Here is a 25,687-nt window from a genome sequence, read left to right on the forward strand (position 1 = left end):
ATCTCTCTATCTATCTATCTATGTATGTTGGTTCTATTCTCTGGTGAACCCTGACTAATTCTCTGATCTTCCGTTCCTGTTCCATCCAAGTCCTTGACCATGAAGCCAAACCATTAGCAACTGATCATGAATCAATGACCAGTAGATTCAAACTTCTGCTAATCTACTGCTCCAGAAAATCAAACAGGCTGCCCAAGTTCTATCCACAGGGAGGATTTTTCTTAACCATTGACCTTCAGGGTCATCCTTGAATGAAATGGTCATGCTGCAGCTTATAACTTTTGGGAGGTATCAGCATCATATCATGCAGACCCATCTTTAAATTGTGCTTAGTCTTTTCATCCTCAGTAAACTGATCCTAAAAAATATCCCAGGAAGCTTCAGTCACGGGTTGAGGCAGAGGAGGCAGCGTGACTGGAGTTGGTTCAAAGGAACCTGAGCCACCTGCTCCTATAACTTAATTGTACCTCTCACACCTGCTGAAGCTCAGCCTCTTCTCTACTGCTTCCACTGACGACAGATTGCTGCTGCACCTCCAACCTTCTGGGTAGGGGGTCCGACAACACCCAGGTTGCTCTGGAAAGCTCAGGCCCCACGGCCACCTGATAGCCCATGGCTAGGTGTTCAGTCTCTATCAAAGCCCAAGAGCAAGCCAGAGCTGTTTCTCGAAAGGAGAGTAGATATCTCAGAAGAGGGTATGGACAGGCTCCACAGTCCTCGTGTCCGACGTGGTGACTTCCCACCCTGATTTGCCGTAAACACTGCAGCTATCAGATGACCCCTTCCCCAGCCACTGTCTGATTGCAAGTGCACGAGAGACCTTGAACCAGAATCACTATGGGATGTGATGATAGTCCACGACGGCTTTGCAGCGATAACAGACCACATCAGCCTCCTGGGCTGGTTCCCTGCATCCCCTCGGCCTCCTCCAATCTGGTGCCCAGTTTCACTCAGAGGGGGATTTTCAAAACACTCATGTGACAGCACTCTTATCAGTGGCTTCCTGTTCTCAGGACCAGGCCGAAGCCTTCAGGGGACCTTGCCCCCTGCCTGCGTCTCCGTCCTGCTGCCCTCCCCACTTCACCCGCTTTTGCACCCACGATCCGGGCTCTGGCCTCATCAACCCAGCCCCTGATTCTGGGCAGGGCTGTCTCCCCACCCTTCCACCCCTTTACCTGACTCACTCCTACTCATCTGTCAATGAAAAAATAATCAGCTGATCTAAGAAAGAAATGGGAAATTTTATTTGAGCCAAATTGAGGACTATAACCCAGGAACAACAACTCAGAACAAAATGCATTTCCATTCTTTATACCCTCCTTCCACTGAAAACACGCCTCGCATTTTCCTTGCATATTGAAACGTTTCCCTGATTATTTTAGTAGCTTTATTACATATGTTATAATTCTTAACCTTAAAACCTTAACCTCTAGAGAAAACCAAGAAGTAATTGTGAACTGTTTGTCATATCAGGATTTCCTGACTGGCACTTACGAATGTATTTTATAACCTCTAGAAACATATACCTTCTCATAGAATTTCTTTCTTCAATGTGATACAAGAATTGGCGGGCTTTGGATTATTTCTGGAGCCAGACCTCTGGCCCTATAAAGACTAGATTTGTAAAACAAAGATAGTTGGTTTTTGTTTGTTTGTTTGTTTTTGCGGTACACGGGCCTCATTGTTGTGGCCTCTCCCGTTGCGGAGCACAGGCTCCAGACGCGCAGGCTCAGTGGCCATAGCTCATGGGGCCCAGCTGGGCCGGGGCACAAACCCGTGTCCCCTGCATCGGCAGGCGGACTCTCAACCACTGCGCCACCAGGGAAGCCCAGGATAGTTGTTTTTAATTCCTCAAAGAATTGGGTGGCCTCCTCAACGATAGCAAAGGACTGACATACCCATTCACCTATGCTGGAATGTTTTACTTTTCCTCATTTAGCTTAAGGGAAAAGCCTCCTCTCCCTCAAAAAAGAATTCCTATCAGGCTCTAAACTTCAGCTATGGTCAGTTTATTCAGACCGGTGGCCTCTCACTTTGGTAATCCATTTACAAACACTTTTGTGGAGCCTCCCTGGGTTTAAGAAGTTCTTTAAACTAACTGTGGCCCCTGGTTCCGCCTTTGATCTGAAGAAATTTGCCTACAGCCTCAGGTGGTTCCATTTCTAAAGGTAATGATTTAATAGGGTCTTCTGAGTGGAAAGGCAATTCGGACAGAAGACTGAGTACCCCGATAAAGGAAGATAGAGGGGAGCAGTAGAGTTTTAGGCACCTTTTATACCATTAATCTTCGATTAGCCTGTACAAGTCTTTCAGTGAGGCTAGTTGGGAATTTTGAGGCCTTTGGGGGCTTCTGCATACCAATTTCAAAAGGTACAATAATTTAAGATGAGAGCTCCCTAAAATTTCAGCCATTTAGATGTTTCTCCACTTCAAAGGATCCAAGGAGCTAGCCCTACAAATATTTTCCCTTGCTAACCTAATTTTAGAAAAGTGAAAAGCACTTACCACTGTTGTTTCCAGTAGACCCTGCAGGCGCAGATCCAGAAGACGGCCGGCTTTAACTGTGCGCTCAAAATTGTTTTGGAGTGCCCAGAGAACCCCATCTTGGCCATTTTAGGGCCCGATTTCCTTTAGTTCCCAATGAAGTACTTGCAAGTATATATAAATCCAGCTGGTAGTCCCATAGGTGGCTGTTTGCATGGAAGCTGTCTGGCCTTTGAGGCCCAATTTCCCAGTATTAATTTTGCGGCCTAATTCAGATATGAGTTACGATCTGAACAACTTGCTGAGGACAGTGTGGTGGATTGCGTGTGTGCTGAGGAGTTACCCTTGGGTCAGTTGGACACTTACATGGCCTGGTTTCTCCCTGGTGCTGCCAGGGCTGCTCCAGGTCTTTGCTCAAACCTGCCAACCCCACCTTTAGCCGGAGTTAATGTCAACCTTTAAGTTAAAGGGTCCAGAGATAAGAAAGGAAGCTACAAACAAACCCCAGGTGGAACCAGCTGGGACCACAAGACGGTGATGAATCTGACCTCCAACACACCCTGAGTCTCATTACATGTTGATTTCACTACTTTAGCATATTAAATGACACACCTGGACCAAAAAAGGCTAAAAAGGGGGTGGAGAAAGCACTGCCCCTTCCCCAGTAGACTAATGCATATGCCTTCCCATTATTAGCCTCGTCCCTCCTCCCTTTGCTTTTTTTTTTTTAATTAAACCCCTCTCACCAGGTGGGCGAGAAGTTGATCTATGAACTTAGTTCCTGCTTCTCCAGTCTTTGGCCACTGAATGCAGCTTGTGTTGTGTCCATCTAAGCTTAGGTTTCCTTATTTGCCTACTTGAACCCTAAGGGAAAAAGAACCCTCCCCTGCAGAGGCAGAGAGCCTCGGCCAGGCTAGGGCCCGAGCAGGGTCCATACGACTTCATTCAGTAAGAGTGTGACAGCCTAAAACTGTCAGGGGTGCCCGGAGCGCTAGGTTACCAGCCTCTGTCTCACTGCCCGGACAAGCAGTATTTACTTACGGTTTGACTGGGTCTCCCTTATTCTTCAGAGCTGAAGAATTCAGCCTCTCATTTCAGTAGCAAAGGTTTTGTTCAGACCATATACCAACTCATTTTGTTTTTCGATTTAAGCCCATTTTAACAAAAAGTCACCTATGTTTCCCTGGGCCTCTTACCCAAACCCCCTAGGTCCTGCTTAAGAAATGCACGGGTGCCCCTTAAGACGCCAAGTCTTACGTGAAGCAGCTCAAAATTTTCAGGATCATCACTCAAACAATGAGATCCAGATATGAGGAGAACTCCCCGGCACACCTGAGGAGTACCGAGAAGCCGGTGGGGCTCAATGGGCCATGCTGGCTCTGGTTCCGGGTAAACTCCAGTGCCCTCTGGCAGGTGTCTCTGATATCCTGCCGGCTACGGCATGCATATCAATGAAAAACCTAGTCGATCTAAGAAAGAAATGAACATTTTTATTCGAGTCAAATGGAGGATTATAACCTGGGAACAGCATCTCAGAAAGCTCTGAGAACTGTTCCACTCATTAGAAGTCAACGCATAGTTCTATCAGTTTTTTGAGGCAGAGGGCTGGACATTAAATGACACATTATTGACAGTTTACACAGTCCAGACCTAAGCGTCATCGTGGCCCCTTACAAGATCAAGAAGGAATGTTATCTTTTAAGGAATAGTCTTGTTGGTGCTATGAGAATGCTGCTCAGGCCAGCTGAGGCGCCCCACACTGCCAGCCAGCACAGCTGTTTCAAAGAGATTTTGACCCTGGTGCCGTTGACAGCTGGCCCTTGACCCTGCAGGCTCAGGGCCTGAGACACCCACAGCCCCGCCTCCCTCCTCCCCCACCAGGCTGTCGCCGTGGCGTCCTTCCCTATGACCTTCAGTGCAGCAGCCTTACTCATCAATCCCCTCCCCCTGTGCCACCCGTCTTGGGTGCCCGTCTTGTGGGGGGCTCCAGGGGGGAATGCTTGCAAGATGTCCACAGCCAGGCAGGGGAGACAGCGCCAGGCGTGCCGGCCCCTGGCCCCCCTTCCTTCAGGGCCCGCTGGAGTCTGCCAAGCACGTTCACCACCCACAGCCTGACGTCAGTGGCCGTAGCAGTCGAGAATTTTTCAGCTGAAAGTACCAGTCAACCCAGTTTTAACTGGCTTCGGGGGGAGGGTGAATCCTATTAGTGACTCTTATGACTGAAGAGTCTAGAGATTGGGGAGTGGGGGGTTGCTTAAGGTGCAGTTTGATTTTGAGCTCAAGGGCTGACCCCCCCCCACGCCAGTCTTGTTTTCTTCCTCTTCACCCCTCAGTCAGGCCATCTTCTGCACTGGCTGCATTCCCATGCCTCCTCACAGTGGCAAAACGGCAACAACAGCTCCAGGACTCACCGCTCAGCTTCAGATAGTGAGGGAGCAGCGTCTTTCCCCAGCATTCCCAGCACAGGTCTCCCTGGGCCTCATCAGCTGCAATCAGGTTGGCTGCCCGCCCCCCAGCCAGCCACTGTGACTGGGGAGTAGGGGGGTGGGTAATGCACCAGTTGACTTGGGCCTGGTCTTGGAGGTCGGGTGGACCCCAGGACTGCACGGATAGACAGTGGAAGAGGGACCCTCGGGCACTGCCAGGAGAAGAGGGAGGATGCTGCGGAGGCAGAAGACTGATGTCCAATCAGCTGACCTTCCTCGTTGCCCCCATGGCGCCCACATCGGTGGGAGAGAAGCTCCCAAAGGCCTTTTCTTGCCAGGGGAATGGAGGAGGCCATGTCAGGCAGGGGGATGGGCACACATAGATCCTGCAACCACAGGGGTTCAATAATGTGCAAAGCCAGCCAAGAAAGCTGGACAGAGGGAGCCCTGTGCCCGGGTCGCCGTGTAAGAGCAAAGACAGGTAGGGCTGGGGCAGGAGAGTTAGAGGGAAGGTGGGCTTTCCTGATAGAGGAACAGACGGAACAAAAAGGCACACCGCAGTTGGCAGGGAGCCCGGTTCTAAGGCTGGCGGCCCTTGGCAGTCGGGGCAGCTGTCAGGGGGCGATCTGTGGGTCGGATGGTTCCCCGGGCTGCTACCACCACCCAAGAAAGGGCCGTGATCAGATGCCTGCTCAGGAGGCCCTGAATCCTTTCCAGCGCCACACCGGGCCTTCCTGCCAGGCCCACTCCCATTACACAGTCCCTCCAGGACCTCGCGGCTCTGGCCAATGGCTAAGTAGTTTCTTCCAGTTGCCCTCATCTTGGCTGGCTCCGGTTCCGGCCCACAGACTCTGCTCCCTGTGCAGATCGGGCCCTGACTCTACCCCGCTCTCTTCTTCAGTCTCTGAACCACAGAGCTCGCTCTGCAGGCAGCTAGAGTCTGCACATTCTCTGTTCAACGTCCACGCGATTATAGCTGATCACGTGAAACCGGAGCTGGCTGGCCTCTGGTGCTCCCCTAACCCGAAGGGCCAGGGCCCCTGTGAATTGGCGAGAGGGCTAGGAGGGGGCCCAGGACCCACTTTGGGTTGGCAACTGTGTCCAGCTCAGTGGACTCTGTGTGTGTGCCTGTGGAATCATTACGTGATATAATTTTCTGAGGGAAAACCAAGTGGAGAATGAGGCTGGAATATGAAAGTGTCTTTGAGGTCTTGAAAGAAATGACAAGTAGCTTCCCTTCCAGGTCGGTTTTGGGGGACGGTGTGAGTGGGGGGGGGCGACCCTAGGGCAAGAAATTGGTGACAAGGCTGGTGTGTGGTACCGTCGCCCCCTGGTGGTCAATGGGAAGCAAAGCACTTGGACCCAGAGGTTTTGCCTCCAGGGAACCTGAGGCCGTAAATTTTGTAACAAAGGCCTTCCTCCACAGGTCTTTGTGAGAATGAAGGGGTCAAGCCAGGCCCATGGGATGCTCAGCTCTTACTCCTGGCCCTGGGCAGGTCAGTGCGGCCACACACTGAGGGGTGGTGGGAGGGTGGGGTGTGTGGATAGCCTTAGCCAGCTAAGGCTAACCCAAATGGGCCTTGGGGTTACCAGGGCAACTGGGGACCATCACAGATTCATTTGCAGCACCTGTTCCTTCCGAAAGGTCTGTCCTTTCTCTGGTGGCTTATTGATGTGAATCACCCTTCTACAGAGAGGCTAGGAAATCATCATCATCAATCATCAGAACGATCCTATCAGAGATGGTTCTGCTCATTTTACAGATGAGGCAACTGAGGCTCAGCCAGGTAAAGACACGCTTAAGATGAGACCGAAAGCCCCACCGTGAAATGGGCGGCTCAGTGCTGACACCTGGCCTGGGGCCACCCGCCTGCGTCCGAGTCCTGGCTCCACTCTTCAACGGCTGAGGGGGCCCCAACACCTTTCAGCCCAGCTTTCCCGGCTGTGCCCAACAGGCTGTGGCCACGGCAAACGTCCTCAGCACAGTGGCCAGCCCGTGCAAACGCAGGACATCCCATCCCAGGCAGCAAGGTCAGGGCTCCCTTGCCTGGACTGTGCCAAGGCCCTGGGGCTCCGGTAGACTGGAGCCTTCGGTGTGTCTGGTGGTGGAAGGGGGCTCCCGCCATCTATCCTCCCGGTTACTGATGACACACCCATCAGCCGAACAGTGGAGGTGACGTCACATGGCCTGGGCGCTGGCCCTTGAAGCAGTAGCAGACCCCTCAGAACCTCGGTCTCCCCATCCCTGAGTTGGGGAACCCCTTCCTCTCCTCCCCTCAGCTTCCCACTTCTTGCCCCTCCTCTAGCATAACCCTCACTGACCCAGGAAAGGAAGATGTCTTCAGGCAAATTCTGCTTCTGCCCTGTGACCTGCACCCTCCAGCCAAGGGGACACGCAGAAACGACTTCCTGGAACTGGCAGAGAGAAATGACTTGGGAACGAAATACAAGTGGCACCTCAAGGAGTTACCCTACCTCGTGGCTCTGTGTACAGTCTGCAGGGCTAGAGCTTCTCATAAATGCTTCCCAACCGCGGGCATCTCTTCTTCGCTCCGCCTTCACTGATAGCACACTGGGAACTTGAAATTGAGCGTGGAAATCGGCAAACGCTACAATTCGGGGAATGTTAAACATTTACCAGTGTGCACTGGGCAGAGCCATGCCTCATAGCAGGGATGGGAGGGGCTGGACCAAATTTCAGAGTCGGGATAAAGCCAACAAGAGTCCCTCTCCTTTGTCAAGTTTATTTTATTAAAATATACAGGACTGAATATTGGTGGGCGCTGAGAACAGGCACCACCCGCCTAGGCTGCTTCCAAGGGAGACACTTTCTGCCATGCAGACATGCGGCCAGTTTGCATCCCAGAGTGGGAGCCAGACCCCTCCTGGTTGGACGTACAGCCAGTCTGGCCCAAGGCCGGGGTGGGCAGGGCATGGTGGTGACCCTCTCCTTTGGCCTTGGCCCCTGAGAAGCAAAGCCACACCAGCTGGGAGGGCTGGGCTGAGGGGGTGGGGATGGGGATGGGGGAGAATATCCCTGAGCCGGGGAAAGCTGATGCCCTCCTGGAGGAGGGGAGAGGGAGCCCCCAGTCAGACTGGAGATGGGTGTCAGTGCAACTCCAAGGGGGAGGACCACCTGTGTGTGGGTACCAAGGGGTCCCTGCGGCCGAGCCAGGCCAACCTCCATGGCCTCCGCCACCCTGCCCTTCCTCTGAGGGCCCTGCTCACCCTAGGGCCAGGCCTGAGCAGAGATGGGGTGGCAGCCGATGGAATGTATGCTTTGGGAATGTTCCTGGGACGGTCCGTACTGCCTGGGACTGGGTTTCTTCCTGGGGCGGCCTGGGCAGGCGGGAGCAGCCTCTCTCTCTCTCTCTCTCTCCTGGAAGTTTCTGTTGACCTGCCACCTGGTCTCTGGCCCCTTGGCCCTCATTGCTGGCGCTGGCTTCAGGCTGACGCCGGCCTCCATCCTCAGAGCAGAACCCAGCCAAGCAGAATCCCCGGGGTTTGTGCTTTTGAACGTTGGTGAGCTGGGATGGGCGGGGGGTGGGCTTCAAGCCCGCCACTGCTCTGAGGCACAGAACTGACCCTCCACAGAACCCTGGGGCCACCTGATGGGGGCTGGTGGCACCCAGCCCTCAGCCCAGCAGGAGGACATGGGCTCCCCTCGTGGGCTGCGGCCTGAGCTGCTGGGGGCGTTTGTGCTTTTTGTATGGGGTTTGGGGTGAGTCTGTGTGGAAGCACGGCTACAAGGCTCCAGGACCGTAACCAGGAAGAGGGGGCTCATCCAGGCTGCTGGGCTCAGGGAGACGGGGGCCAACAGGAAAGAGGGAGGGAGAAGTCCCTTCCCAGGCCTGCTCTGCCCGCCCGGGCTTCCTGGGGGCCAGGCTCTGAGCCATGTGACCTCTTCCCAGGACCCACAATGACCTGGGTGCCTGAGGGGTGTGGGCAGGCCCCCTGCTGCATCCCCACTGAGCCAGCCTGGGGGAGGGGAGGTGGAGTTGGCAGACGGTTCCCCTCAGGTTCCCCACCAAGAAACCCCCAGCTAGAAAGCCCCCTTCCTGGGGTGGAGGAGAACAGAGCCCACTGGTCCCTCACCACCGGGGCTCCCACCAGCTCAGTGGACCGGCTGGCGTCCTGGGACCCAGGGAAACATTTCCAAGAAGCAGCTGCCTCTAATTACCACCTCTTTCCTAGTCTGAACTCCCTTGACCCCCAGCTGCCCCTCCGGGGTCCTGGGGTCAGAGCCATCCTGGAAGTGTAGTCAGTGGGCAGGGAGTGGCTTGGGGAACGAGAAGGCCAGAGCAGTCTTCGGAGCCTGGCCCCTGTGTGGTGGGAAAGGAGGGTGGCAGAAAGGAGGGGCGAGTGGGCTCCCACGGGAGCGGCCTTTGCTCTAGAGCCTGGACCCTCCTTGGCAGGGGAGGCAACACACAGCGGCCAGTGGCCTGAAGACATGGCTCTTTCAGCTGCCCACCCGGAGGCCTGGGAGGGGGCTGGTGGGAGCTGTGTGGCTCTCGTCACCTGGACCCAGGTCCCAGCCAGACTCAGCCCCTCCCTAACCTTTGTCCCCCCGCACCTGCGAGCCCAGAGGAAGGATGTGCGTGTGTGTGTGTGTGTGTGTGTGTGTGTGTGTGTGTGTGTCTGCAGCAAACTATTCACTTTGTGCAAATATATTAGAAACAAGTTTCTCCTGGAGGCTGCTCCTGGCATCTTTGGGGCAGAGGTGGTAACAGCCACTCAGGGACACCCCTCGCCCACAAGCGTCCTAGATGACGTTCTCGAACAGCTGCATGGAACTCATGATGTTCTCGTCCTGCATCGAGAGAGGACGAGAGGCCTGGTCAGCTCCGGGCTAGCAGGGCCCAAATCCAATGTCACTGTGAGCAGTTTCTCGTCAGGGACCTGGAACCCTCCAGGGACTCTGCCTGTCTCACTGGGCGAAGGGGGAGCTGTCAGGCACAGCCTGTCTCCAGCCCCATGGCCTGATGGTCAGGCCGTCTGGGAGCTGTTAACTCACTGATGGACCAAGCCGTCCCACCCCCGGCTGAGCGCCCAGATGGAGGCCGGGGGCACCCGAGGGGCCGCCCGGGGGGTGAGGCCGATGGCCGAGGCCAGCGGAGGCCCAGCGTCCTGGCCCCTGAAGGCGCTCTGCATGGGAGTGTCAGCAGCAATGCGGGGGCTCCAGGCTCCTTCCCCAGTGTGACCCTCCTGAGGGCTCCACGTCTCTCCCCTCTGAGGGGAGCTGCTGAGGGACGTGTGCCCGGCTGGGCTGTGGGCTGGCAGGGGCAGGACACTGGGGTCCCCAAGCCCTGACGCCGCCTACCTTCTGACAGGTCTCCAGGAACTCATCAATGGTCACCACCCCATCCTGATTCCGGTCCATTTTCTGCAAGTCAAGCCACGCCCTCAGTGAGTCTGTGTCCCACCAGGCCGGCCCCTGCCCCAGGCCTGAGGACGTGCCAGGGGGCGGGTGGTGGGCTCCTTCCACCCCAACCCGTCCCCTCTGTCCTCTCCCTGGGATCCAGGCCACGTAAAGTGCCTCTCCAGCCACGTCCACCAGGCGGCCGACCTCTCTGGCGTCTCCCCAGTCTGTCCCCCACCCCAGACACTTTCCAGCAGCTCTCCTGGGCTCCTGCTCCCCAGAAAGCAGCCCCGTGCTTGTCGGACCCCCTCACCTTGCTGACAGGCAGCCGGGGCAGGTGGAGCAGCTGAAGTCAGGATGGAGACATGTCTAAAGGACCCCCAGCAAGTGGGAGGCGGAGCCCTAGCTCCATCAGTCCCCATGGATACAAAGCAGTCACCCCAACCCTCTCCTCCTGCAGAGAGGTCCCTGGCGGAGCGGGGGGCAGCTCTTGGAAGGCACAAGAACACTGCTGGGGGGTGTCGGCGACCTTGGAATCTGTGAGCCCCTGCCTGCTCTGAGACGCAGTTTGGCAGATCAGTGAGCGGGGATGGCTTTAATCGTTCCTTGGGATCCGGACAACCAGCCCGATGGGGGATGCAAGTTGAACCTCCTCATGGGGGCGGGGAGGCCCACAGAGGGGAGTGGCAGGCCCAGGACTGCCCTAAGAGCGGAAGCCCCTTCCTCTTCCAGCCGCCCTTCCCCGCGCAGCCCGGGGCTGGAGCGCTCACCTGGAAGAACCTCTCCACGTGCTCCAGGGGCGCGTCCTCCCGCAGGATGGGGTAGGTGTGGCGGCCCATCATGTCATAGATGGACTTCATGATGGCCAGCATCTCCTGCAGGGGGGCCAGAGGGGCTGGCCTGAGCCTGGCTGTAAGGAGGTGGGGTGAGGGTTCGAGGGTCTGAGGGGAGGGGCTGCATCCAAGTGTGGGGGGCACCTCAGGGGCGGTGGCGAGTGAGTGGCCAGGGCTGTGGGAGCTGGAGAGAGGCGAGCTCACCCTCACCCAGTCCATCAGCGCAAGCTTCTAACTCGCCAAGAGCAGCTGGAGCTAGATGTTTAATGCAATCTCCAGAATTTGAAACTGTAGCCACTATTTCAGAGACAGAAAAATGTTTGGGCCAGACGAAGCCAGACTGTGGGCCTGTGTGGTGAGGGACCCCCCTGCCCCCGTCTGCACCCTGCCTTAAGGGACCACACTGCTCTCCCTCAATTGGTGGGAGCCAAGGCCAGCTCCCACCCCTGCTCCCAGCTTCTCCACTTGTGTCTCCCTCGGGACCTCTCCGTAAGAAAGGATGATCCAGGACACCTGTTGAACGGGATCGAGACACGTGGTGAGGGGCACCAAAGCTCCACGTCCCCTGCACCCAGGTATCCAGGCCTGAGAGCCCGGGAGAGGAGGAGAGGTCCTGGCCGCTGTCCCCTCCAAGGCCAGGCTGTGAGCTGTGTCTCTGGCCAGGGAGCGGGGACAGGAAGCCAGGGCAGCAGGAGAAAGGAGGAGAGAGGCTGGGGATATAGAGCAGTGGGGTGGGGGGCAGACAGGTCACTCCCAGCCTCCCCAGCCACCCCCGTACCTCTTTGGTGATGTAGCCGTCCTTGTTAATGTCGTAAAGGTTAAAGGCCCACTTGAGTTTCTCGTGGACTGTTCCTCGCAGGAGGATGGAGAGACCAACCACAAAGTCCTGTGGAGGAAGGGGAGGGGGAGGAGTGACGGTCCAGCGCTCAGATTCTATTTCCAGTTCGCGGTGTGGCTTCCGCTGAAATTCACACCTGTATAGGTGAGGCACCTCCATCACAGAGTGGGCAGATGGTGTCCATCAGGTCAATACAGTGTGAGTGTGAGTGTGTGTGTGTGTGCACATGCGTGCCTGTGAGTGTGCATGTGTGTGGCGGGGATGGCACAGTGGCTGGAACTGATCATCTCAAATAAAGACATTCAAACGTATGGTGTCTTAGACCAATTTAATGCATTGCCACTGACAGAGAAGGCCTTGGGGTGCTCCTTTAATGAAGGGGGTGCTCTATTTTCACTTTACCAAGTGTCTGCGTGTCAAGCTGCTTAAAAACTTACAGCTTAAAAACTAAACTAACAGTGCTCAGTTCTGGGGTCATGCTATAGCTGTGTGCAGTCACAGGTGTGACAGACAGTTTATTACTAATGTGAATGAACGTTCGAATGGCTTCCATGTGAAAACTTCAACTGTTTTGTTATAACAGTTGGTAGGAAGCAAGTCTTTCCTGCCCCTTCCGGAAGGTTTGCAGGTTAAGCCCTCCCTGCCCCATGGGGTCCTTTCAGGCTGCTCCGAAAGAAGGGGAGCAGAGAAGGGCTGTCTATGGGGGGGAATGGAGGACAAGCAGGGAGGGACAGGGCTTTGCACCACGGGGCTTGGTCCCGCTCAAATTTTATTTTATTTTTTATTTATTTATTTTTAATTTTAAAATTTTTTTATTATTATTATTTTTTGCGGTACACGGGCCTCTCACTGTTGTGGCCTCTCCCGTTGCGGAGCACAGGCTCCGGACGTGCAGGCTCAGTGGCCATGGCTCATGGGCCCAGCCGCTCCGCGGCATGTGGGATCCTCCCGGACCGGGGCACGAACCTGTGTCCCCTGCATCGGCAGGTGGACTCTCAACCACTGCGCCACCAGGGAAGCCCTCAAATTTTATTTTTTATCTTTTTGGCCACGCCATGTGGCATGCGGGATCTTAGTTCCCCGACCAGGGATTGAACCCAGGCCCCAGCAGTGAAAGCGCTGAGCCCTAACTCCTGGACCGCCAGGGAATTTCCCCCACTCAAATTTTAGATTTTCTGGATTAGAGGAAGCCTGTATCATGAGAAAGGAAGACTAAGGGAAACAGAGAAAAGCAGTCTGGATGAAACAAAAAATTATTCCAGGAGAAAAAAATACTTAACATAAACTATTAGATTCAGAGATTAGATATCTGGCATCCCTACAATAAGAATAGGATGCTATAAAAAAGGAATACTTGGGAACAAAAAAGAGCTCTTGGGAATTAAAAATGAGAAAGCAAAATGACAGACTCAGAAGAAGGGCTGGAAAAGCACGTGGAATCTTCCATAAAGCAGCGTGAAAAGGCAGAGCTGGAAAATAGGATAGAAAAGCGGATAATGAGAGGTCCACTCCAGAGGGACCGAAACTTGACCAGCTGGAGTTCCAGGAAGAGCCGGAGGAAACGGAGGGAAGCGTGTCCAAGAGGCAATGAAGGGGAAGACTGAGTGTTCAGGTCCTGCCGAGGACCTAACGATGCGGGGAAACAGCCCACGGTGTGACCTGCAGGCACGTATCACGAGACACTTCAGAAAACGGGTGCAAGGACAGGATCCTACAAGCTTCCAGAGAGGAAAACAAAACCAAACAGAAACAACAACAACGACAAGATCAGGTCCTGTACGCAGGGTCGGGAATCAGCAGGACGGCTTCCGCCGTAGCTCTGGTCCCACACAACAGATCAGGCAAGAGTGAGAACGGAACGAAGTCACTTCCGGGCGTTCAAAGGCTCAGAAATTACCTCCCACGTACTCTTCTGTAGGAAACTCCTGCAAGACATGCTTTTGAAAAGAGAGAGTAAAGCAAGGGAGAAGAAGATAAAGGATTCCAGAACCAGGAGACCCAACCCAGGAGAGAGGGGAAGAGGTCCCCAGAGGGGACCCAGCACCAGGATGATGGAGCTGGTCGAAGGCTAGGGAGATGCCCGTTCAGATGACTGGAGAAGGACGGCGCTGAATCACTGACGAGGTCACGGACACCAGGCAAATGACAAATCGGGACCACAGTTAACTGAAGGCAAAATAAAAATGTGTGCAGGGAAGGGGAACGTAATCACAGTTCACTGCAAGGCTCATCTGGGGAACAAATTCACATCACGAGTAAACCGAGAGCGCTTATCCAATCTGAACTCCATCGTCCTGGAAAGCCAGGGGATGGCAAAGGTGTGTGTGCAGAAGACCCAACTCCCCACCCGTGCAGGGAGTCAACGGGCAGCATCTAAAGCTGGACAGTCGGGACGGAGCAATAACACGATGCTATTAGGCGACAAGAAGACAGAGTGACAATCGGCTAAAACAAGGGAGGTAGTTGCTTCTTCGGGTATATCTGGGGGGTGGTACCTGCTGTTGTTCCAAAGCACATCCTGTAAGTCTACTGGAGCCTGAAAGTCCTGTGTGTGTATAAGTGAAGAAAATAAAGATGTACGAAGGGAGAAACAGTGTGATATTTCTTATGTGCCTGAGTTTGAGGAACGCCAACCACTGAAGCTGAGCTCGCGTGTGATTTACAGAAGTAGTGAAGAGCCAGCGCGTCCCTGAAGCCACAACACGCCTCTTCCCTGGGGTCTGACGGGCTTTCCCAGTGGGAAGCAAAGGCTCGGACTCCTAAGCTGGGCACCAGGGAACGAGTGGGTCCCGCACAGGACCCACTCTTCCCGTGTGGGCATGGGGGACCCTCGGCACCACTGTCCTCCCATCCAGTCTCCTCAGATGCTGCGTAGCCACACTCAGCCACACTCAGGACTGTCCCTACTCGGTGTCCCTTAGCGGGTGTGTAGGATGATAGGGACGGTGCTAGGAGAGAGGTGGGTTGGAATGTCCCCTGCGAGACCACTGGCCCGTCCCCAGTCACACACAGATGACCCCAAGTCTAGCCAGCCCACGTCCAGGTGCTGGTTCTACATTTCCAGCCGCACAGAGCACAGCTTCAGGTGGGACTGCCGCTCGTCCGAGCTCCTTGGTCTCAATGCCGAGGTGTATGAAGCCCATCGTCTCCACAGCCCCTGCTCTGTGCTGTCCCTGAGGGGCTCCTCAGTGACACCCGCTGGGACAGCCCAGAGTGCAGAGCAGGGGCTCAGTGTGGGGCGGGGGTGATTAGATCACGGGGCTGCAGGCCTTCCCGAGGGTACTGACCACAGCCATCATCTGGCCAGTGGCACAGGGAGCGAGTTACTGCAGGGGCAGGTAATGGACAGGGCAGCCACCAGGCCTGAGGTCTGCTTGTTCTGCCGTTTACTTACTCTTGCAGGTGAGGGCAGGGAAGTTACAATATTTCACCATATCAATAAACTCGAATTAACATGTATGTGTATTATCCCAAGAATATACACAAAGGATGGGATCATTGTAAATACTGATAAGCTGACCTGACTTCCTGTTTTAAGAGCACGTTGAGAGGTTTGGTCTGAGGGAGCGAGGAGGGCTGAGTGTCTCCCCCCAACCCCTCTGGATCCTTCCTGACCACAGGGATTCCCCACCCATGGGGCACCCAGGATTAGGCCCTGCCCGTTGGAAGGCCCCTGGGAGATACACGGCCCCCTCCCTTCCTGAAAAAGGCCTCCTAGAGCAGAGCATTGATATCAAGATGCCGAAGGTGAACAAACAAGAAGGTCCCCAAGGCAAACAAGCCTCCCCGTAAGAAATCGGAGGAATTAATTTCAAGAGGGAGAAGCATGACCTTCTGAGAAGGTGCCTAGCAGAAGGGGGTCAGCGCCAGCGCCCCCCGCTCAGCCACTGACAGCACCTCCCCAACAAAGACCCACCATCGACCCCCTTAAAGGGACCGTGGTGAGAGAGGCGACCACGGGAGGGTGATGGAGACCTTCCTGACACCCGCCGCTATGCGGGGGCCCTGCTAAGCTGTCTGGTCATCTGATTCCTGAGCGAGAGAAAACATCACCGAAGTCCCGGTTGGGTCCGTCACACAACTGCTTCTCACACGTCATTCCCAGGAGCCTCGGGTACCTCTTAAAGGACACACAAGAAACTGGCCACAGGGGTGGGACCAGGGAAGGAAAATGGATTTTCCCTGTTTACTCCTTTGTACTGATTGGATTTTTACCATGTGCAGGCAGAACTGAAAACAAAAAGGCTGAAAACACTATAAGTTCACAAATCCACTAAGGGTGTGGCCCGGGGAAGGTGAGACCCCTTTGGTCACAGAGCTGGCGGTGGCCTTGGGCTGCCCCACCCCGGCCGAGGGTCAGCGAGCGGGCCTGCTGGAGCGATAGGGAAGCTGAGAAGCATCTTGAGTTATTATTACCCCAGCTGGCACAGGGGCTTTCTCTCTCACTTTCCCGTCAGCCGCCCTTGGCCTTGGAAGCCGAGCTGGGGGGTTATCGATCAAGCCTGGCTCTCAGCAAGGTTTTCCTCTCCGAAGAGGTTTCAGCTTTTCTCCTGCAGCTATTTTTAGGGGCCTGGGCTCCACAGCTGGGGCCTCAGTGGAGCCGAACCCAGGCAGGGCCCTCCCGGGGGCAGGCGGCTCGGGCGGGGGTGGGACAGGCAGGCTTGCTCACAGTGCTGCTGGGACGACCCCTGAACCTGCTCGGGCAGGGATGCTCTGCCTGTTTTCGGGCAAGGGGCTAAGTTCCAGGGCGGGGTGCCCGGATCCCCTTAGCACAGACCTCTAGTTAAACCTCGCCCCCTTTTCAAATGCAAATTCACGTTGGGTCACTGCCGCCTCAGTGCACCTTAACAGCTCCCTTGGCTTGGCAGGGCTGGAATGGAAGGAAAGGCTGAGAATAGGGTAGCCAGACAGCAAAATCAGATTTCACTGACTTCACAGTCAGGCCCAGGGCCAGCCAAGCACAGTCCACTCGTTCCCTGGGTGACGCACTGGACCGTTTACACCAGGGTCATGTCTGAGCCTCTGGCGGCCCCGAGGGGGTGGCACCGTGGCCGGGAGATGCAGGACCAGGGGATGTGGGAGGGGTCGACAGGGACCTACCTCAAAGCGGATGGCCCCGTTCCCGTCGGCATCGAAGGCGTTGAAGAGGAAGTGCGCATAGGTGGTGGAATCTGGGGAGACCAAGGGCAAGGCTGGGAGTGTCGGGGCCGCCTGAGCCCCTACCCCAAGCACCCTCGGTATATCGCTGCCGAGTCCTGGGCTGGAGTCCCCCCTGCCTGCCGGATAGAGGCAGCACCGGGCAAGGGATGCTGGGGAGGGTGTGTGGGGGGGAGGGTCCCCTCCCCATAAAAGGGATGCCCACCCTCTGCAGGGCTGCCACAGGGAAGCGGGAACTTTGGAGGAACTGGGGGCCTGGCCTCAGACTCACCTCCTTGAGGGAAGAACTGGGAGTAAATCAGTTTGAACGTGTCTTCATCCACCAGGCCCGTGGGGCACTCCTGCAGCAGGAAGGCACCCCTCTCAGTAATCCCAGCCACCCCCCTCCCACACCCTGACTCCACAGGGCCTGGGCTCTCTCCTCCCTCTGGGGGACACCTGCCGCCTGAGGCACCGCTGGGCTCCACCAGCCCCGTGCTGGGGAAAGCCTGGGGGGTGGGGTGGGCACGGTGGGAGGGGGTGGTGAGTCCCCTCATGCCAGGTTGGTCCCTCTGCAGGTTCCTCCCCTGCACCAGCATCGAGACACACAGAAGGGGGTGTGGTGCCTCAGAACACTGACTCTAGGACCTGGCCCACCCCCCAGACAGCTCTCCCACAAAACACAGGCCCCATAAAGGCCCTGGGACATTCACTGTGCCATGGGAAGTGTCAGAAGGTCTGCCTGCGCCCTGCAGCCAGGGACAGGAAAGCCGGGGGGATCAGGGCCTCTCCTGGGGGGATGGGGGGCACTCACATTCTTGAAGCCCCTGTAGAGGGACTGCAGCTCCTTCTTGGTGAACTTGGTCTGTGCCTGCAGCTGGTCCAGCCCCTCCGGCTGGTGGCGCACCGTGGACAGCTCCAGCTCACTGTCGCTGCTGTCTGGAGGGGGATACAGACCCAGGAGGGTGGAACATGCGGCCCCGCCCCATCTTGCTCCAGTGTAAGGGGCAGAAGTAAGGGGTGGAGGGACTCTCCTCGAGCGACTACCATGTACAGTCACCCAGGCTGTGCACTGCACAAATGTACAGGCTACAGAGGAACAGCACACTCAGGAGTTGTGCCTCCTGGTCTCTCTGCTGCCCTGCTCCTCACATGGAGTGGGCCCTGCCCGCTGGCCTCACCTTGAGCGTGGGATGGGGATGAGAGTTGGGAGCAGGCCTTGTCCTGGAGAGACACTGAACAAGGGGAGGTAGGAGGGAAAAAAACAGCAGACAAGCACAGGGGACCTCGACCTTCAAGATCCAATTCCTGGACCACCTCCTCCATGCGCCTCTCCCCGCCCCGATTTCCCCCAGGAACTGGGAGGGCACTCCTCTTGGCTCATCCAGCCTAACATGCTGCTACCCAGCCGCATGGTGTCTGGGGCTTTTATTCACATTTGAGTAGGAGGTCAGACTTCAAGAGTCCGTAGGGCAGGGACCAGATCTTTTTTTTAATAACAACGCATCAAAATATTAACTAACCATGGCTACCTTTTGCAGGGGAGGTAGATTTCAGGTGATCTTTCATTGTTTACTTATGGGGTTTTGTTTTTTTCTTACATTTTCCTAATTTATTTTAGTACGGCACATATCGAGGTTATAATATAAAACAAAGCTATAAACAAAACGGCATTGAATACCTACCCCTTGCTGAGTAGCAGGCTCCCGTATTACAGAACTTCCCACTGAAATGAGCAGCGCCATCCCCACTGCTCTGTCACCATCCAGTCTCCCCTCTTCCCCAAGGAACTGTGAGCCCATGGTTACCCGCACAGCTGTTTGCCTGCTCCCACTGCAGGGTGAGCCCTGCATCGCGGCCTCAGCAGTCAAGGCTCTGTGATGGTAGGAGCTTGGGGAAATTTTCTTCTGTGAAGTAGGAAGCAACTTGAGGGTAAGGATGGGGCGGGGGGAGGAGGTACTGGAAATATAGAGAGAAGGAAGGAAGGAAATAGCTCTCTTGCAGAATGGGTGCATGGATGGACCAAGGCAACAGAGCCTGATTGCCGGGTAATTTGCAGAGAGCTCTTGAGAGGCAGTGCTCCTGGTGGAGGCCCAGGCACGGAGCTGACCCAGCACAGGGCTCAGCCGGATCAGGCTAGGTGTGTGAGGCTCTGCAGGCCCGGGGTGGGTCATCAGGGAGGCTGCCTTACCGGGCTCACCCTGCAGCGTGCCAGACTTTGACCACAGTGGTATTAAATTAGAATCGAAAACAATAAGATCTATTTAAAATCCCAAATATTTAGAAATTAAAAAACACACTTTTTTTTTGGCTGCACTGCGTGGCTTGGAGGATCTTTTTTTTTTTTTTTTTTTTTTTTTGCCGTATGCGGGCCTCTCACTGTTGTGGCCTCTCCCGTTGCGGAGCACAGGCTCCAGACGCGCAGGCTCAGCGGCCGTGGCTCACGGGCCCAGCCGCTCCGCGGCATGTGGGATCTTCCCGGACCGGGGCACGAACCCGTGTCCCCTGCATCGGCAGGCAGACTCTCAGCCACTGCGCCACTAGGGAAGCCCATGGCTTGCGGGATCTTAATTCCACGACTGGGGATTGAACCCAGGCCCCAGGCAGTGAGAGCGAGAGCACAGAGTCCTAACCACTGGACTTCCAGGGAATTCCCTAAACAACACACTTCTAATTAACCCATAGGTTAGAGAAGAAAAATCACAAAGAGAATTTTGAAATATTTTGAATTAAATGATAATGAAAACAACATACCATAATTTTCTGGATGCAGGTAAATCTGTGTTTAGAAGGAAATTTTTAGCTTTACATTCCTTTATTAGAAAAGAAGATAGGTGTAAAGCCAGCGATATAAGCTTCTAGAATCTAAAAATAAGAGCAAATTAAACTCAAAGTTATAAGAAAGGACATAATAAAAATAAGAGTAGAGGGCTTCCCTGGTGGCGCAGTGGTTGAGAGTCTGCCTGCCGATGCAGGGGACACGGGTTCGTGCCCCGGTCCGGGAAGATCCCATATGCCGCGGAGCGGCTGGGCCCGTGAGCCACGGCCGCTGAGCCTGCGCATCCGGAGCCTGTGCTCCGCAATGGGAGAAAAAAAAATCATAAGAGTAGAAATTAATGAAAAAGAAAACAGGCAAACATAGAGAAAAAGCAATAAAGTCATTTAGAAACTCAATAAGCAAGTCATAGACTGGAAAATATATCTGCAGTACGCATATCTGGCAAAGACTCACTTCCAGAATATAGAAAGTACTCCTGCCAATCAACAGAAATAAGACTTAATAACCCAATTTTTAAAATAGGCAAAAGACTAGACCACTTCACAAAAGAAGAGATACAACTGGTCAATAAGCACAGGAAAAGATGCTTGACAGCATTCACTGTCAAAGAAATGCAGATATTCCAATGCAAAATACCCAAGGATCTATCATTTCAAAAACACTGACAACACCAAATGTTGGTGAAGATGTGGAGCAACTGGAACTCTCATGTAATATATTGTCGGGGAAAGTGTAAAATGGTGGAACCGTCTTGCAGAACTGCTTGGCAGATTCTTATAAAGTCAAACATACCTCAACCTTATAACCTATTTACCTAGGACAGATGAAGACATACATCCACAAACAGACCTGTACAAGAATATGTATAGTAGCTTTATTAATAACAGTCCCAAACTGGAAACGACTCAATCAACAGAAGAATGGAACTGTGGCACATTCACATATCAGAATAGTATACTTCATTTAAAAAAGGATGAACTACTGATATATACAACAACGTGGTTGCATCTCAAAAATTATGCTCAGAAAAAAGCAGAGATAAAAGAGTTCATACTTTATGATTCCACTTATATGGAATTATAGGACAAGTAACAGTAATGCATGGCATTAGAAAGCAGTACAGCAGGTGGTGGTTAAAAGGGTGTATACAGTTGTCAAAATTTACTGAACTGAACATTTAATATCTGTGCATTGTACTGTATGTAAGTGATACCTCAATTAAAAAAACATACTGCTTAGACTTTTGCCTTTGGTCATGATAGGGTAGTGAGTGTTAGACTTGCCTTCCCACCACAATCAACTTGAAAACTGGAAGAAATATGTGAGGCAAGTATTAGCTGGCTTTGGACTACAGCACAGGACTACAATCTTTGGGAGGAGGGAAACATATGAAGTGAGCTCCACATTCACCCTGGATATGGGCTGGGGATGCTTTCTGTGACGTGGGGAAATGCTGATGAGGCAGAGATCAGAGTTTGGGGCTGCTGAGACAGATGGACTTGCAGAGCAACATCCTGGAGAGGAGGGAACTGCACAGAGATGGGGCCCCAGAAGTCTGTGTGGCATTTCCCTTGGGGCTTTGGCCAAGAGCTGGGCTACACATGTTCTGAATGAGACTCCGTAAGGCCCAGCTGTGAGCAGCTGTTGGGGGGTAGTAGGACAGAGACCTGAAAAGACATATCAGAGTTCATGCAATGATGAAAAAAGTTGGGAGTTCTGGTTCATCTAGAATGGAGACACTTCCCTATGAACTTTAGGCATTCAGCTGAAACCCCAGAAAGGCCATGCCTTGGGAGAAAGCACCAAGCTCTAGAACTAAGAACAAAGTTAAGACGAACCTATTCTAACAAAGTCTAAAATAAAGTCTGTGCTGATGAAGGGATCTGCCAGGAATTTAAGTGCCTGTCAAACTAAAATTCAATGGCTTTATGTGAAGATAATATAGTCCAGATTCCCTACAATATACCACTCATAGTAGCCATCATATAATAAAAACTGAAAAGACACGAGAAGCAGGAAAATGTAACCCAATGATCAAGAGATAAAGCGACCATCAGAATTAACAGGTTTTTAAATTATTAGAATTATTATTTAAGTGTAAAACAATTACTACCAATACGTTGAAAGTATTAAGGGAAAGAAAAGTGAACAGATGGGAATCTTAGCAGAGAAGTAAAAACTATTAAAAAAAACAACAAAAAAGAACCAAATGGAACTTCTAAACCTGAAAAAAACCTCAACATCTAAAAAAAAATTCACTTGATGAACTTAAGTTTAGACACTACAGAAAAATAGGTCAGTGACCATAAAGACAGGTCAATAGGAATTATCCAAATGGAAAACAAAGAGAAAACAATACTAATAAAACCATGCATAGAGTCTTAATGACAATATCAAGCGGCCTAATATGTATGTAATTAAAATACCAGAAATAGAGGAAAGAGAAAGTGGGACATAAAAAATATTTGAATAAATAATGGCCAAAATTTCCCCAAATTTGTTGAAAAGTATCAATACACAGATTCGAAAAATTCAGTGAACCCAAAAAAGGATAAATAAAGAGAAAACCACACATAGGAACATCATGATCAAACTGATGGAAGCCAAAGATAAAGAGGAAATCTTAAAAGCAGCCACTGGAGAAGGGGAGGTCCTACAGGAGAAGAGCAATAAGAAAGACAGCCAACTTCTCACGTGAAGTGATGGAGATCAAAAAGACAATGGAACAACACTTTAATTCTTTAAAGAAAAAAATCTATTAACCTACAATTCTATGCTCAGTGATCTTTCAAAAAAGAAGGGTGAAATAAAGGCATTTTCAGATAAGTGAAGGCTAGAGAATTTGTTGCCAGCAGAATCGAACTACAAGAAATGCTAAAGGAAGAACTTCAGGATGAAGGGAAATGACATCAAATGGAAATCAAGTTCTGCAGGAAAATAACTGGCAGCTAACAGAAATATTTTGAACTGGATGCATATGAAAAGATATATCAGAATTTGTGGGGTGCAGCTAAAACAGTACTTAGAGGTAAATGTAAAGCCATAAATGCCTATTTTAGAAGAGAGAAAAGATTTTCAAAAAATAATATAAGCTTCCACCTAAAGAAACTAGAAATAGAAGAGTAAAATAAACCCAAAGCAAGCAGAAGAAAGGAAACAGGAAAAGCAAAAATCAATGAAATTGGACTTCCCCAGTGGCGCAGTGGTTAAGAATCTGCCTGCCAATGCAGGGGACACAGGTTCGAGCCCTGGTCCGGGAAGATCCCACATGCCGTGAAGCAACTAAGCCCGTGCACCACAACTACTGAGCCTGCGCTCTATAGCCCGTGAGCCGCAACTATTGAGCCCACATGCCACAACTACTGAAGCCCGTGTGCCACAACTACTGAAGCCCACACGCTGCAACTACTGAAGCCCGCGCACCTACAGCCTGTGCTCCACAACAAGAGAAGCCACCACAATGAGAAGCCCACACACTGCAACAAAGGGTAGACCCTGCTCGCCGCGACTAGAGAAAGCCCACGCGCAGCAACAAAGACCCAACGCGGCCAAAAATAAATAAATATTTCTAAAAAATCAATGAAACTGAAAACAAAAACCCAGCAGAGAACGTCAATGAAACCAAAAGATGGTTCTTTCAAAACATCAATAAAATTGATAAAACTCTAGCAAAAATGAAAAAGAGAGAGAAGACACAAATAATTGCTATGAGGAATGAAACAGGGAAGTAAGTATACACTCTCCAGACATTAAAAGGTTAAAAAGGAAATATGAACAAGTCTCTGCTCACAGAGACTTCAATAACCTTGATAAAGTGAACTAATTCCTAAAAAATCACGAACTACCCAAATTCACCCAAGATAAAAAAGATAACCTGAATAGTCCCAACTGATATCTCTCATTAACATAAATGCAAAAATCTCAGCAAATTGAATCTATTGATGTATAAAACAAATAATACACCACACCAAATGGATTTTCCAGGAATGTAAGGTTGATTCAATATTTGAAAATAAATCAACATAATCTATTCTACTAATAGTCTAAAGAAGAAAAAATATGTGATCATATCAATTGATGTAGAAAAAGCATTTGACAAAATTCAATGTCCATTCATGATAAAAAAAAACCTCGCAGAAAATTAGGAATCTAAGGGAACTTCCTCAATTTGATACAAGGCATCTACAAAAAATCTATAGGTAACATCATAATGGCAAAAGACTGAATGTCTTCCCCCTAAGATTGAGAACAAGGCAAGAATATCTGCTCTCTCTTCTCCTATTAAACATCATAATGAAAGTCCTAGCCAGTGAAAAAAGGGGGAAAAAAATAAGAAAATGCATACCAGTTAGATTAGAAAGAAAAAAACCCAAATTAACCCTATTTGCAGATGACATGATTATCCATGTAGATAATTCCAAAGAATATACAAAAAATCTTCTATGGGCTTCCCTGGTGGCGCAGTGGTTGAGAGTCTGCCTGCCGATGCAGGGGACACGGGTTCGTGCCCTGGTCCCGGAAGATCCCACATGCCGCGGAGCGGCTGGGCCCGTGAGCCATGGCCGCTGAGCCTGTGCGTCCGGAGCCTGTGCTCCGCAGCGGGAGAGGCCACAACAGTGAGAGGCCCGCGTACCTCCAAAAAAAAAAAAAAAAAATCTTCTAATAAGTGAGCGTAGCAAGGTCACAGGATACCAAGTCAACACACAAAAATCAATCACATTTCTACAGATCAGCAATGTACAACTGGAGACCAAAAATTTAAAAACAATACTAATTACAATCACTCACCCCATAAATGAAATAGGGAAAATAGGTTAAAAATATAAAATAAATATAAATAATGATAATATAAAATAAAAATATAAAAATAAATAGGTAAAAAATCTAACAAAACATGCATATAATCTGTTTACTGAAAACTACAAAATGCCACTGAAAGAAGTCACAGAAATCACATAGGTGATGAGACACACTGTGTTCATGGATTGGAAGATGCAACATCATAAAGATGTCAATTATCTTCAAAATGATTTCCAGATTTAACATAATTCCAATAAAAATCCCAGGATAATTTTTTCATAGATACAGACACACTGATTATAAAACTTAATGGTTTTATAAATGGTTTTAAAGATATTTAAAACCACAATGAGGGACTTCCCTGGTGGTCCAGTGGTAATCAATCTGCCTTACAATGCGGGGGATGCGGGTTTGATCCCTGGTTGGGGAACTAAGATCCCACGTACTGCTGGGCAACTAAGCCCACGCGCCACAACTACTGAGCTCATGCGCCTCAATTAGAAAGCCTGTGTGCCCCAAGCTACAGAGCCCACGTGCTCCGGAGCCCGTACACCACAGCTAGAGAGAAGCAGTCACACCACAGTGAAGATCCCGCATGCCTCAACAAAGATCCCGCATGCCCCAACTAAGACCCGACGCAGCCCAAAACAAAACAAAACAAACACCCACAATAAAATACAACTACACACCAATCAGAATCACTTACATAACAAATATTGTCAATATCAAGTGCTGGTAAGGATCTGGAGTATCGGGAACCGTTATACTTTGCTGGCAGGAATGAAAATGGTACCGCCTCTCTGGAAATCAGCTTGGCAGTCATTTATAAGCATACACTTTCCATACGGCCCAGAAATCCCACGCCTGGTTATTTACCCAAATGAAATGAAACCTAACAACGTTTATGCAAATGTTTAGAGCAACTTTATTCACAATTGCCAAAAACTGGAAATAACCCAATATCCTTCAGCTAGTGCATGGATAAACAAACGCTGGTACATCCGTAAAGTGGAATACGACTCAGCAGTAAAA

At 51.7% G+C, this 25,687-nt stretch overlaps 1 protein-coding gene across 2 annotated transcripts in view; it reads right to left on the minus strand.

The window, feature by feature from the left end:
• Positions 1-7,642: 7,642 nt before the first annotated feature.
• KCNIP3 (potassium voltage-gated channel interacting protein 3) overlaps positions 7,643-25,687 on the minus strand; it is a 90,490-nt gene continuing 72,445 nt past the window's right edge. For both annotated transcript variants that reach the window (XM_004277795.3, XM_004277797.3), the window contains 7 exons: positions 17,891-18,015; positions 17,369-17,438; positions 17,041-17,111; positions 11,881-11,988; positions 11,040-11,144; positions 10,231-10,293; positions 7,643-9,720 (listed from right to left, as the gene is read on the minus strand). In XM_004277795.3, the coding sequence (XP_004277843.1) occupies positions 9,673-9,720; positions 10,231-10,293; positions 11,040-11,144; positions 11,881-11,988; positions 17,041-17,111; positions 17,369-17,438; positions 17,891-18,015 (590 nt within the window). In that variant the 3' untranslated portion in view covers positions 7,643-9,672. The remainder of the gene's footprint in view (positions 9,721-10,230; positions 10,294-11,039; positions 11,145-11,880; positions 11,989-17,040; positions 17,112-17,368; positions 17,439-17,890; positions 18,016-25,687) is intronic.

The sequence above is a fragment of the Orcinus orca genome, chromosome 13 (assembly GCF_937001465.1).
Source record: "Orcinus orca chromosome 13, mOrcOrc1.1, whole genome shotgun sequence".
In the NCBI taxonomy this organism is placed as follows: domain Eukaryota; kingdom Metazoa; phylum Chordata; class Mammalia; order Artiodactyla; family Delphinidae; genus Orcinus; species Orcinus orca.